Below are 13,675 nucleotides of genomic sequence, written 5' to 3'. Positions count from 1 at the left end.
TGAGCACAGCCCCCTTGTAGGGGGGAGGGAGGCGCAGAGCCAGGGCCCAGGTGGGCATCACCGGCGCCAAGGCCAGGCTGGAGGGAGCTAAGGCCTGATCTGGGGGTCTGCGCTGCCACCCCTTCCAAAACTGGGGGTCTGCGCTGTCACCCCTTCATCCGTGGCCTCCTTTGGGGGCAGTTTCTCTCCTAAGCACTTGGCTGATAACCGAGGAGGCTGGGAGGCGGGGGGAGCGGGCTCCGCTTGGAGGACTGGCCTCTGAGCAGCCCGTGTTCCTGACAGGGCTCCACAGGGACCTGGTGGCCCTGGTGCCCTGTCCCCAGCCTCGGAGTTTGCAGAGGTCACACAGAGGTCACACGCAGCAGTCGCAGTGGAGCCGGCTTCCGGTGATACCGCCCCGGACTCCCTCCCCCAGCTCCGGACCCTCCAGCTCCTCCATCCAGACCACGGGGCTGATTTCAGCCGCGTCTTCCCTGTGCCTTTACAGGAGGTGGGAGTGTTTCAGTTTGGTTCACCTGCATACAAAGCCCTTCGGGGCTGGTGTACAGGGTGTGGAATCTCCAAGCTGGATGGGACCTTGGAGGGATGGAGGATGACGGGATGGGGGATGGAGAGATGGGGGATGGAGAGATGGAGGGATGGAGAGATGGGGGATGGAAGATAAAGGATGGAGGGATGGGGGATGGAGGAGGGAGGGGTGGCTGGTCCCTTTTCAGATGGACACCCTCTCCCTGACCTTTTTGCTCCCAAAGAGAGAAAGAAGCCACCACGGCGTTTTCTCCTTACTGCAGAATCACAAAACCCTCTCTGAACTCTCAAGTCTCATTTGCGTGCCTTGACCCCTGGACTCCAGCCTTCTTCCTGGGGCCTGGGTGCCCTCGCTGGAGGACATCCAGGCTGCATGTCCCCACTGGTCCCCTCGCTGGAGGACATCTGGCCTCTGTGTCCCTATGGGTCCCCAGTACCGTTTGATGTCTGATCCCGGGAACCCAGCCAAGGGTCCCCCAGCCAGGGTTGAAGCATGCCTACCACCTTCCCAGGTTTCCCTTAGAGCCCCTGCAGCTCATGGCACCAGGGGGCAGGGCCAGGCTGGCCTGGGAGGAGAAGCAGGGCCAGAGGTGTCCCGAGAAGCACCCAGGAAGGCCAGGCGGCCGCCGGGCGGGCAGCTTCTGAGACGGAGTCCTGTGACCCCCTGTGGGTGTGAGCAGCTTGACCCGAGTCAAAGCTCAGCCAGAGAACAGAGCCAGGAGGAGACAGAAAGAGGTTTCCTGCCAGCGGGAGGCTCACACCCCAGGTGGCGGGGCCGGGGCAGGGGGCGGTGGAGGGGGGGTTAGGCGGGTCTGAGGTCCACAGGGCAGCCTCCTGAAGAGCAGGCTGGCCCTCGGGCAGGGGCGAAGCTGCACAGCAGGCAGGCGCTTTCCTCTTCACAGAAGCTCAGCTCTGGGGTTGGCCCTGCCCCAGATGACGCCAGGCCCACCTGGATGAGCTGGAATTGTCTCCTTCGCTGAGAGACAGCAGCCCCAGATTACTGGCAACACAGGCTGACCCTCCCCGGGCCTCTGTCACCCAAGGTCATGGATCTGGGTGGCACCAGACTCTTTTCCTCCAGGAAAATTGGAAGAATCTGACAGCTTCTGAGGAGCAGAGCTTCCCAGCGTCACAGCCGCCGAAACGGCGAAAGGGGCCTCGGGGCTGTTGGGGTCGGGCCCTTGTTTCTTCTCACGCCAGATGCCTCTGTGGAGTCTTAATTACATGCTATTTAATTCTCATAGTGTTCAGTCATTTCTCTGCTTATCAGCAACACATCAGGCTTGTCAGAATAGCTCATAAGCCTCTATTTTGGCGTTAGGGGAAATCCATTTTAACAGGGAGGTTTTTTGGTTTTTGTTTGTTTTTTCGACAACGGGAATTTTTGATGCAGTTTTCTTGGATTCGCTCCATTCTGTTTTTAGTGGGTGGATTGTTTCTAGATCTGGGAGAATCTCCATGACGTAGAATCTACGGAAAAGAGAGAGCGTTGACTTTCGTTCTAGGTTATTTATTTTTTTCAGTCTTTCAGAACAAACTTCAGTCCTACCCTGAAATTCAGCACATCAAATGAATCAGAAAGCGTTTAAATGAGACCAAAGAGTGACTTGGCAGTAATCACGTGGTGACATAGGGCAGTAACGCGTCACATCGTCACCTGGATAAGCTGACACGCGGCGTTCACCAGGTTCAGGCAGACTGCACGTTCAGTGCTCCCAGCAGCCCACTTTACAGATGGTGAAACTGAGGCACAGAATTCCTGGAGGACTGAACCAAGGTCACAGCTTATAAGTCTGGGGACAGAGTCTGAACCCAGGCCTCCTGGCTCCAGAGTCCAGGCTCTTAACCACAGCAGTGGAGCCATCCGTCGCTACGTCCGCTCTTGAGTCGCTTTTATGTTTGGCTCTATAAAGCGTCACCTAAGACGAAAGTTTTTATGACCCTTAATTGCTCTGCGTAATGAAGCCCGTAACGGAGAATAACTTGAGGTGGCCCCGCCGGCACAGAAAGTGGCTCTGAGCAGAATGGTGACACAGCTTACAGCCAGGCCTGCCACGGTGCAGCTGACACCTGCCCGGGGTGGCCTCTTCCACCCAGAACCCAGGTCCTCAGGGCCGGTGGCACTGGGGACACAGGCCCTGCTGGTGGCAGGTGTCCCCGGCTTTGGGGGCCAAGGCCAGGAGCACCACTGCCTGGAGTGGCCCTGTTGGCAGAGCTGGGGTCGGGCCTTCTCGGGAAGACCCCCGCCTGCGGTCCTCACCCGTGGCCGGCTGGGAGGCTGAGGTGTCCGTGTTCTCACTTGAGAAAAACTGATTTCTCATCACCCGGAAGGAACATGTGATTAATGGCAAACGCCAAGTGCCTGCGGTTCTTGCATAATTGCTTTTTTTCTTTTTTTTTAACATCCTTCCAGCCATCTTCGGAGCGTAGTTGATTTTAGGCAGTTCGGGATCAATTCCTGGTGAGTCAAAGCCAGAGGTCCTTGTCCTCGAGTGAGTGCCAGCCCCGCGTCCTCACACCAAAGTGCTGTTTTGCCACCGCCCCGCGGGATTGCGAAAATCCCTGTGTCTGTTGGAATGCTCCGTACTTTTCTGCCTGATGAGCAGAGCCAGGTCTCTGCAAGGGTTCCTAGCCTCACGGAGCCTGGAGCAACCGGGAAATGCTTTTACTTATTCAGCCTCGTAGACGCGTGTCTGGGACGCAGAACGTCCCTCCTGCTGCGGGTGATGCTTACGGTCGGCGGGGTGGGGGGTCACAGTGAGCCAGCCCTTCTCAGCAGGTCGTCTGGGGTCACCATCAAAGGCAGGTGCCAATCCTGCAGGGGTGGGCGGGGCCTGAGGCTCCGTCTCTAACAAGCCACCGGTCCATGGGGACACTTCTGCCAAGTAGCCAGGAGTTAGTGGATCGCTCAGGCCTTACAGAAAGGAGAGCTCCTCCATCACTGTCATGTCAACGTGACCCTGATGCAGGCAGCAGCCTCAGCGAGGGGCGAGGGAGAAGTCAGACCGTGGAGTCATTTCCTGGTCAGGGACTGATGCTCCTTGTCACCCCGGACCTAGCCCGGGTTTGGGAGGTCCCTGTGGTCCTGGGTGTGACAGCACAGAGTGTAGATTGACTGTGGGGGTTAGACGTCCCCAGGGGGTCCGTGGAGAAAGCTCAGCAGCTGCAGGTGTTTTCATTCTCACCGCATCACCGTTGAAGAGCCGGGGAGGGGAGGGGAGGACCGCCAGCCTCGTGGCGCCTGGCCAACCAGCGAACCAAGGGTGTCACCTCTCTGGCTGTGCTTACGGGTTGGTGACCTGCATGGCCAAGTGTCAGATTCTCTCATCCGGTCCTCAAGCCTGCGCCGAGCCTCAGAGCATCACGCCTGCCCTGGCTGCTGCCGAGGTCTGTCTCCATTGCAGCACATCCACCGCTTGTGCTTAATATGTGAACACTGCGCCCTGCACCTGTCAGTTTTTCTAAAAGGCCCTGATCTCTTTATTATTTTGAAGCACAGAGATGCCAGGTCTGGGCTGCCCACCTGAGCCCTGCCAGGAAGTAAGTCTCACACAAACCTGGCCTGGGCACTGCAAGGAACAGCGTCACGGAAATGGCCGGGATAGGCTGTTTGGTCCCATCTTCTGAATCAAATAGCAGAGGTTCTTGATCAGCAAGGCCAAATTTCTCTCAGTCTCTAGCTGTGACGAGGACTTGAGAGTGTGTGGCAGGGCAGGAATGGACACTCTGGGGACTTCATTCTCTCCCCGCAGGTGAGCTGCTGGCATCGCGCCCGATCCTTGTCAGCGCCAGTCCCACCCTTGCGGCCAAGCGCACTTTGCCTCTTCTCCCCTCTGATCTGCTGCAGCCTTGCAGCCTCCGACCTCTGCTCTGGCCTCCAGACAACCAGCAGATGGCCGGTAGCCCCTGATCCACGAACAGCCTCTGGGTACAGAGGCATCAGCAGCTTTCTCTCCTGAGGGTCTTTCTCCCTTGATAAATAATCAGGAGTTCCCATTTGTGGCTTACCAGGTTAAGAACCTGACTAGTATCGATGAGGATGCGGGTTCGATCTCTGGCCTTGCCCAGTGGGTTAAGGATCCGGCATTGCCATGAGCTGTGGTGTAGGTTGCAGATGCGACTCAGATCCCACGTTGCTGTGACTGTGGCGTAGGCTGGCAGCTACAGCTCCGATTTGACTCCTACCCTGGGAACCTCCGTATGCCGTAGGTGTGGCCCTAAAAAGACAGCACACAAAATAATAATAATAATAATTTTAGGAGTTCCCATTGTGGCTCAGCAGGTTAAGAACCCAACTAGTATCAATAAGGTTGTGGGTTCCATCTCTGGCCTCGCTCAGTTGGTTAAGGATCCGGTGTTGCTGTGAGCTGTGGTGTAGGTCACAGAAACAGCTCAGATCCCGCCTTGCCGTGATCCCGAGGGCATAGCCCTAGAAATAAAATTTTTAAAAAATTTATATATATTGTCTTTTTAGGGCTGCACCTGAGGTATATGGAGGTTCCCAGCCTAGGAGTTGAATCAGCGCTACAGCTGCCAGCCTACACCACAGCCACAGCAACGCTGCGCCTGCGACCTACACCACAGCTCGGTGAAATGCCGGATCCTTAACCCACTGAGCAGGGCCAGGGATCAAGCCTGCATCCTCATAGATCCTTGTGGGGTTCATTACCTCTGAGCCACCGCAGGAACTCCTCCCTGATAAATAATTTTAACTGCACTGTCTTTAAAAAGAAAAGCTTCAGGGTATACGGCAAGTTGTTGAATGTGGCGAATCGTAGTAACGAATGGACACAGTGCTCTGTAAGGGCAGATGCATGAAGCCCAGCTTCCCGTCCTGTTTCGAGGCGGCCCGTTATTACAGGACTGCAGGTGCGAAGCGTGTGCTGGTTGTCGCTTGGGTGCTGCAGTGTGGGGTTTGGTGACCGTCTTTTTCACTCAGGGTTAAGTTAAAGCATAGATTCTTGCACACAGGAGACATTTTTTTTTTTTTTTTGGTCTTTTTGTCTTGTTGTTGTTGTTGTTGTTGCTATTTCTTGGGCCACTCCCGCGGCATATGGAGGTTCCCAGGCTAGGGGTTGAATCGGAGCTGTAGCCACCAGCCTACGCCAGAGCCACAGCAACGCAGGATCCGAGCCGCGTCTGCAACCTACACCACAGCTCACGGCAACGCCGGATCCTTAACCCACTGAGCAAGGGCAGGGACCGAACCCGCAACCTCATGGTTCCTAGTCAGATTCGTTAACCACTGCGCCACGACGGGAACTCCCTGGGAGACATTTATTGATGGCAGACCCCGGTGTCTGGGGAGCTGTGACGGTGACTCGGACCTGTCCTCAGAGAGGGGCGGGGAGAGGTCTCAAGGCCCGCAGAATTCCAGGGGGCGCTTGGCGAGGTCGCCCCACGGATCCCGTCTGCTCCACGGTTTGGTTTCTGTCCTGCTCCGAAGACAGGCTGGGTGCGGCTGGTCTGGCCTGCTCCCACGCGTGGGCGGCTGGCCTGGAACTCCACGTTCCGGGGGTGCTGGGGCACAAGGAGGGGTGGTGAGGTGGGGGGAGTCGGCGGACGGACGTTCCCTCGCCCTGGGCAGAGGTGGGGAGGGTCCCTGGTCCAGCACCCGGGGAGCTCAGAGGCGCCTGGGGAGCAGAGGGCGTCGGGGCCGCGTGGGAGGCACAGACTCCACCGGGTTCTGGGCCAGGCTGCGTCCAGTTACTCTTCCACCACGACTCGCTCCTGGGCCGGCGGAGCCTCGGCGCGTCCCGCTCTAAGCACGAGCACCTCAGCCTGGACACAGCGTCTTGCCGTCCTCGGCGGGTTGGGGGGCGCGCTGGCCGGGCGCCCCTGCCCCTGGGCTCCCCGGATGCAGGGCCGGGCGCTGATGTCTCTCTCGTCCCTCCTGTGTTCCAGGAATCGAGCTGTGCCCCCCCGGGAAACGGTTCACGATCACGATGGTGGCGAGCTTCGTGGCCATGGCGGGCCAGTTCCTCATGCCCGGGCTGGCCGCCCTGTGCCGGGACTGGCAGGTGCTGCAGGCCCTCATCATCTGCCCCTTCCTGCTCATGCTGCTCTACTGGTCGTGAGTACCCTGCCCACCCTTGCCCCCCGGTCCCCAGACTGGCCGCCAGTCTCAGCTTGTGGCTTTTCAGGGGAGTTTTGCCTCTCTTTTTTAAAATTTCCTTTTCTAAGCGTTTTATCTCGGGACATGTTCTAACATATGCACAAAAGCAGATGGGGGGTGGCGGGAGCTCCAGGCGCCCTGGCCCCGCTCAGGGACGTGCCCTCCGTCATCAGGCTGGACCCCGGCTCGCTGGGTGTTCTGACATGACTTTAACGAATGGGTTTTCGAAGCGTGGGGTCTCGTACTAGGAGGGGAGATGTTGGGAGACGTTGGGCAGGGATTTAGCAGAGCCCCCACCTCCTCTAGGTTAGGGATGGACCAATGGGACCGACTCTGTTTCTGCAAATAGTGTTACTAGAACACAGCTGTGCTCACATGCTGACACACGTATCATCCATGCCCACTCGTCCCACCTCGGCAGAGTTGAGCAGGTGTCGCCAAGACAGCGTGGCCCCACAGAGCCAAAAGCATGTCCTCGTGGTCCTTTACAGAGGGGGTCTGTCCAGCCTGCTCTGACGAGCCCAGTGTGTCACTGTTCGGTTTTGGCTTGCTGACTTCAGGGACAAAAGCGCTGAACACACTGGCCCGGGGGTATGACCCGGCCAGTTAGATGCTTATAGGCTTCTCAGGGGATTCCTGTTGAGCCGGGTTGAAAACTACCGCTCTCGGATAGAGGGGCATGTACCCCCCAGAAGTGAGCATTGTGCGCTTTCCATAAGTAGCTCTTCTCTTTCTCCCCCGCCCCCATGCCGAAGTCTCCCTTGACCCACAGGTACGAGATATCGGAGACTAAGTTTTACTCACTACGCTGTATTCCTGTTTTTGAGCCACTGATGAAAGACAAGTTTCTGGCAAGAAGTCATTTGGGTCTTAGCTTTAAGTGTTCCCTACAATGGAGCCGGCCATTCACTAGGCGTTTTTCCTAAGATGCTGGGGGGGGGGGCAGGGAAAGCTGCTCCCTTTCAGCTCCATAGCTGGCCCCACCCCCCACCCAGCAGGAGAGTCACTGAGTGTAGGGCAGGTGGCTTTTCCTCAAGAGCCCAGTTCTTGGAGTTCCCCTCGTGGCACAGAAGAAATGAATCCGACTAGGAACCATGAGGCTGTGGGTTCAATCCCTGGCCTCACTCCATGGGTTAAGGATCCAGTGTTGCCGTGAGCTGTGGTGTAGGTCGCAGACGTGGCCTGGATCTGGTGTTGCTATGGCTGTGGTGTAGACCGGCAGCTCCAGCTCCGATTCGACCCCTAGTCTGGGAACCTCTATATGCCGTGGGTGTGGCCCTAAAAAGACAAAAAAAAAAAAGCCCAGTTCTTGCTCCGATGTCCTCTGAGCCTTGGCAGCAGTGGGGAGGCTGCAAAGGCCCCCTGCCCAGAGGCTGCCCTGAGGCAACAGCCACCAAAACTGCTCCCACCCAGTGCCCCCACCAGCCTCCCTTGTCCCAGAGGTCTTGCTCCTCGGCCCCTCCCACAGGGGCCTGTGGGTTTGGGGACCCCCCCCTCCCTCCAGCAGGGAAAGGGGCAGAGAGAAAATTCAGTCCCCAGAGCAGGACGGTGGGCAGCATTTCCTTTGTCACCCGAGGAGGCCCCTCCGGAACCTGCCCCCGCTGCCCCAGAGCCAAGCAGAGCTTGGCTGGGAGTTGAGGGCACTTCTTATTGAACACGTGCCTGTAGCGTGTCCACGCCGGACACAAATGGCCAGCACTGTACAAATGAGAGATCATTCAGGCTGGGCATTTCACGGCCCCGTTGTACAGATGACAAAACTGAGGACACCCAGCTGGCCCCCAAGCCCGGGCTGTGCTGTCTCCCGCCTTCCCCGAGCCCCCGTCCCTCGTCCCTGCTTCCCTGAGCACCTAGAGGTGCCCGCTGCCCTGGCGCACCTGCTCTGCAGACAGGCACCCCCTACTTCCTGCCCTCCAAGGGCACAGCCTGCTGGAGACTCACAGACCAGTAAAGACCGTCTGCCTGCCCTCTATCCCCTCCCAGGCCGCAGGGCTCTGCCCAGGCTCTGTCCCCACCTGTCCCAAGGAAGAGGCCACCTGACAGGGAGAAACGGCAGAGAAGGGTCTGGTGCAGAGGTCTGGGCCTGGCCCACGTGGGAAAGCACTAGGGGTTTTGTTCATCTTATTTTTGTGTTTTAAATTTTAAAAATATGTCAAGGTTTAATGAGAGGCAAGGTAAAGCTGTTCATTTATTTAAATACGTTCTGAAACCTGAAAACAAAATTCTTTTGTACACACACATGTACATATAAAAGGTCCTGGCGCAGAGGGCGGCGGGGCCTCGACGCGTGCCGTGTGTGCAGGCGGACCAGGGCGTGGCGTCCGGAGGCGCACCGTCTGGGGTTGCCCCACTCCCCCCGCCCACGGGCCTGCCGTGGTTGGCGTCACTGTCACACGCTCTTCATTCGAGGGGGTGGTGGCGGTGGAGGCGCCTGCCTGGCGCGTCAGGCCTGCACGCGCGCTCGAGACGCCAGCTGCCGTTCTTGGTTCTGTGTCACCCCCTCGAGTGTGGAAGCCCGGGTGTAACGGGGGATCGATCGTGGGGAGAGCGGTGTCCCGCCTTGGCCTGAGGCCGTGAGCGGCTCCAGGGGGGTCTGGCTTTTAAAGGCTGCCAAGCGGCCTCTCTGATGACGACCCTTCCCCACCTCTGCTGCGGCTGGAAGCTTGTCACCCTGAGGGCTCTGTGGCTGGACGGATGAGCTGGCCTCTGGGAGCAGGCAGCCGGCCCGGCCCGTGGTCCGGTGACAAAATGGCAGAAGTCACTCTTCCCCAAGAGTACGTGCTCATGGCATGCGCCGCGGGTGCCGGCAGCAGGCTCGGGGCTTTGGAGTAACCCTGGGGAGCAGGTGCGTTAACAGGGCCACAACCAAAGCATACAACGCAGAGTCCCCGGGACTCAGGGTCGGCTCAGGAGCACAAAGGCAAAGGGTGGGGACTGGGGACCTTCTGGTCCAGGTGGGGGCTGGGCGGACGGCGAGCAGCAGACACACAGATGCTGGATAAGAGGTGGCATTAACCAGCTACAGACGGAGCCGACTCTGGCAGGAAAGGAGATCCTGGGGCCCTGACGCAGCGGTGACATGGAGGCCACCACTGGGCGTCTGGCCTGGGGCTGAGATCACAGGCCCCTGTGCACTTAGCACTGAGCCCAGGTGAAGCTGGGCTCAGCGTCCGTGATGAGAGGTCTGGACCGGCCCTGCCGAGCACAGGGACCCAGGTCCCAAGCCAGCCGACCGTCCCGAGGCTGAGGCAACAAGGACTCTCCCTAGGACGCTGGCGCCTTGACGTCTGCACCAACCTCCCTCCCGGGCCCAGACACTGACCAGAGGACCGGGGACGCTCGCTGGACCCTCAGGGTCAGAAATGAAACCTCCGTGGGGAATCGCTGGAGCCGAGAGTCGCGTGGAAGAACAGTGTCACCGGAGCTGAGCTCACAGAGCCCAGGGGGCCCGTCAGCAAGGCCAGCAACTGAAACTCGGGAGCCGGCGCCTCCAGAACCCCGTGACAGTGACCTGAGGGAGAAGCTGGCCCGATCGGCACACTGAGCAGCGCTCTGGAGGGGCTGGCCGGCGCCCGAAAGGGCTGTCACGGGCAGAGTCCTTTGGTCCCTCCAGGAACTTGCTCGCCCTGGGAGAAGCATCTTCCTTCCCAGAAACATCCGAAAATAACAGAAAACAGAAAAGCATGAGTAATACACAGCCTGGGGCAGCCCAGGGTCACAGAATGCTCTGGAATGAAGTGAGCGTGGGGCTGGAGAAGCACTGGGAGAGGAACAGGCGCCTGGGGCTGGGACAGGGCCGGGCGGGGGTGCAGCGCTGCAGGTGGACGGTGGTGACGGGGAGGAAGTGACGTGTGGACCATTTGGGGCACGTGCAGCCGAGAGAGGAGATTAACGACCTTGCGGGAGCTGCCGGGAGGCTCAGACCCGCTTCCAGGCCCCGCCAGCTGTGGGTAAAGGAAGCGCTTCAGAAGCTGAGGGAGGAAACACGGGGAGGAGGGATTCGGGGAGGTGACAGAGCGTCCCTGCCACTGTCCCAAAATGCCGGCGCTGTCACCTGCTGCCGAGCATCACTGCAGGTGCTGAGTACCTGCGAGGGTCTACCAGAGTGAGCACGTCCGCTCTGGGCCTGGCAGGTGCTGGGGGAGTGGTGACGCCACTTCAGCAAGGTCCCCATGGAGAGCTCTCAGGCCAACAGAGCAGCCACCCTTCTTCACTCAGCATCTGCCAGGTGCCGGGCACCACTGCCCCACGCACACACCCCTGCCTTGTGGAGCAACCGGCCAAGGAGGGGAGCCGCGTGGGCTCCCTCGCTGCAGGTGCTCTGTAGACTGTGCCGACTTGAACACGTCTGAAGGTTTTAGAGACACCCTTTGTCTGAGATCGGCTGCAGGCTTCTGCGTTTGAGGCGCTGCGCTAACCTGACACTCTTGGATTGGATCCGAGCAGGTGGGCTTATTCCTGCTTGTAGCTGGAGAAACTGGGGCATCCAGAAGTTGCACCAAAAACACTCACAAGTCTGGAAAGTCCTTGAAGTCTGGACTCTGAATGTCCGCGGTCTCCAGGTGCAGCCCCTGGACCAGCCGCTTCTCCACCTCCTGGGAAGTTGTTGGCAACGCGGATTCTCAGCCCCCCCCGGCCCAGCCCGTCAGAACATCTGTGGGTGGTCTCAGCCCCCACGGGATGCTAATGACGGCTGAGCTCCAGAGGGGCTGCCGAGCTCCAGAGGGGCTGCCATGCCCCAGGATGCCCGTCAAGGAGTGAAAGCAGACATCCTGCTTACGGGGTGAGGGGCCGGACCACTTCCAACGAAGATGGTGTCACAGTGAACGAGGAGATGGGAGCCGGCGACGGGGACCCCACCCCTCTTCACAAAAGACGTTCTCGGTCCTGGGAGGACATGGAGCAGACGCCGTCCTGGAGGGTCCGTGAGATGGCCCCCAAGACACGTGTCCCCAGTGAGACATGGCAGGTGGCAGAAGATGTAGGTATTCCTGGAACTGATGGAAGGAGGCAGTCAAAGCTCAGTCCCGGGTCTAAGGGCTTGATCAAAACAGTACATCTCGGAGTCCTTGACCGTGGCCTGCGGTGCCCCCCCCCCCACCCGCTGCTCTGCGAGCCCCTCCGCCCCACGGGGAGCCTGTGCACGAGGCTTTCCCCCGCGCTCCCCCAGATGCACCAGCACGTCCCCGGGTGGGACAGGGTTGCGCCTGCCACTCGCCTGGCGCGTGTCTTGCACAAACTGACTCGAGGCGGCGTGTGAAGCGGGGGGAGTCACTAACCGAGTGATGCTGGCAGGCAGCGTGCATGCCAGAGCCGAGCCGGAGGGCGAGGCGCTGGGGAAAGAACAGCGTGGGGGATGCTGAGGAAATCGGAGGAGGATGGCACCGCGCTGGTGACACTGGGAACGGGCGCCCCGACCCCGAGGACCCTGGAGCCGACTCGGGACTGAGGCGTCGAGAGCAGTGAGCCTGCACAGGAAAGCTGTGTGCCCACAGCCGTTTCGATTCTTCAGCGCTTCAAGAAACAGGCCACTGTAAAGTGTGTACGGGGGTCTCGGGTTAGATCAGTAACCAGGGGAAACATCACTAACCGTTCCAGTGAGGGTGTGATTCTAAACATCTCTGGGCCCTTTAAAATATCCTCAGAAATAGTCTGGCCAGAATAGCACTAGTGTTTAGCCTTTCTGGAGGGCTTGCTCCACGTCGGATGCTGTCTGGCACCTTCTGTGACTCAGACCCTCAAGCAGGTGCTGGGACATATGGAGAAAGCCAGGCACAGAGGGACGGGGAGGCGGGGGGCTTGCTTACAGCCCCGCCTTGGACGGGGACCATCTGTATCTTCATCCAGCCACCGTCTCTGCGTCCTGCCCGCAGGCCAGACAGCCTTTCTCCATCTGAAGCAGCTTTCTTTCAAAGGGGGGCATGGTAACATCATGCAAACAGGTGAAACCCGGGCCGTGGGGTTCCCGATACGGCAGGAGCGAAACCGGATTCCACGCCACCATCTGCCACGGTTGGGCCTCCCAGGGCGGTGTTCACTCGTGGGAACGTGGAAAGGCGAATCGTAAAACACATGAGCATCTGGGAGCGTGAATAAATCTGCATGAATTATTCATGCACGTTATCAGGTGGTTAACTTGGGGAGCCTTTTAGGAAACTTTGAGCAAAAACAATTTTTTTCGTCAAATTGTGTTCACCTCCGACTTCTCCGGGTGGAGGGGGGGGTTAGTCATGCCGCCAAGGCAAACGTAGAAGTGAATAGACAGGCCCCAGAATCAACCCCAGAATCGAGTGAGCAGTTGAAAGTGGGATCCGAAGGCTCTCGAAATTGGTGTTGGGGGATCTGCTGATGGCGTGGAGTTTGGGGAGCCCTTGGGCCAGAGGCTGCCCGAGCCGGCCCTTGTGACCATGCAGATTGTGTGAAACTGTAGAAGCCCTGGGGTCAAGCCAACCTACTCCAGGGAGAGGGAGGTGCCACCAGGGGGTCTGGCCTCTGCTGTAAAGTCCTGCGACAGTGACCCTGGAGCCGCGCTGCTGTCCCCCAGTCCTTGTGCCTGGCGTGTGCCCCGGCGTTCCATCCCACTGCTGCCACACCCCAGGAAGCTGGGGTCACTCGAGGCCAGCTTGAAGGTCTCTGAGCCTGGAGCCCTGGCAGAGCCCAGGCAGCCAGCGTGTGTGTGCGTGTAACCGCGTGCGTGTAAGTGCGTACACGCGTGTGTACGTGGGAATGATAGGGTCGAGGTGTTGGCAGCTGGCGGAAATCAGGGAAATGGCCCGCTGGCGGCAGGTGTCCAGCGAGCGCGGCTGAGCGCCCGCTGGCAGCAGGTGTACCTCCGAGTGGACAGATCCAGAGCAAGAGGCCGGGTCCCCGGCCCCGTGGATTGGCCTTCGGGTCTCTGGCAAAGTGCACATCTGGTGACACGAGAGGGGGTCCAGGACGGGAGGCGGGGGTGCCTCGCTTGTCGTCGAGACTGTTTCTTTGGAGTTGGGAGAGCTGAGCCCCAAGGCCGCCTTCCGGGGCCAGAGCCGGGTC

General features: G+C 59.3%; 1 protein-coding gene across 13 annotated transcripts in view; it reads left to right on the top strand.

The window, feature by feature from the left end:
* SLC22A23 (solute carrier family 22 member 23) overlaps positions 1-13,675 on the top strand; it is a 143,291-nt gene that overhangs the window by 95,762 nt on the left and 33,854 nt on the right. For all 13 annotated transcript variants that reach the window (XR_014809480.1, XM_013977405.3, XM_021100121.2 and 10 more), the window contains one exon: positions 6,433-6,601. Coding sequence is in view for 12 of the 13 variants with exons in the window: in XM_013977405.3 (XP_013832859.2) it covers positions 6,433-6,601 (169 nt within the window). In the remaining variant the exon portion in view is untranslated. The remainder of the gene's footprint in view (positions 1-6,432; positions 6,602-13,675) is intronic.

This window comes from Sus scrofa, chromosome 7 (assembly GCF_054392235.1).
Source record: "Sus scrofa isolate SSC_HxYL_T2T_F1_AM1 chromosome 7, Sscrofa_HxYL_maternal_Yorkshire_Landrace_v2.0, whole genome shotgun sequence".
Taxonomy (NCBI): domain Eukaryota; kingdom Metazoa; phylum Chordata; class Mammalia; order Artiodactyla; family Suidae; genus Sus; species Sus scrofa.
Note: the sequence above shows the minus strand (reverse complement) of the source record. Positions and strands in the feature narration are given on the sequence as shown.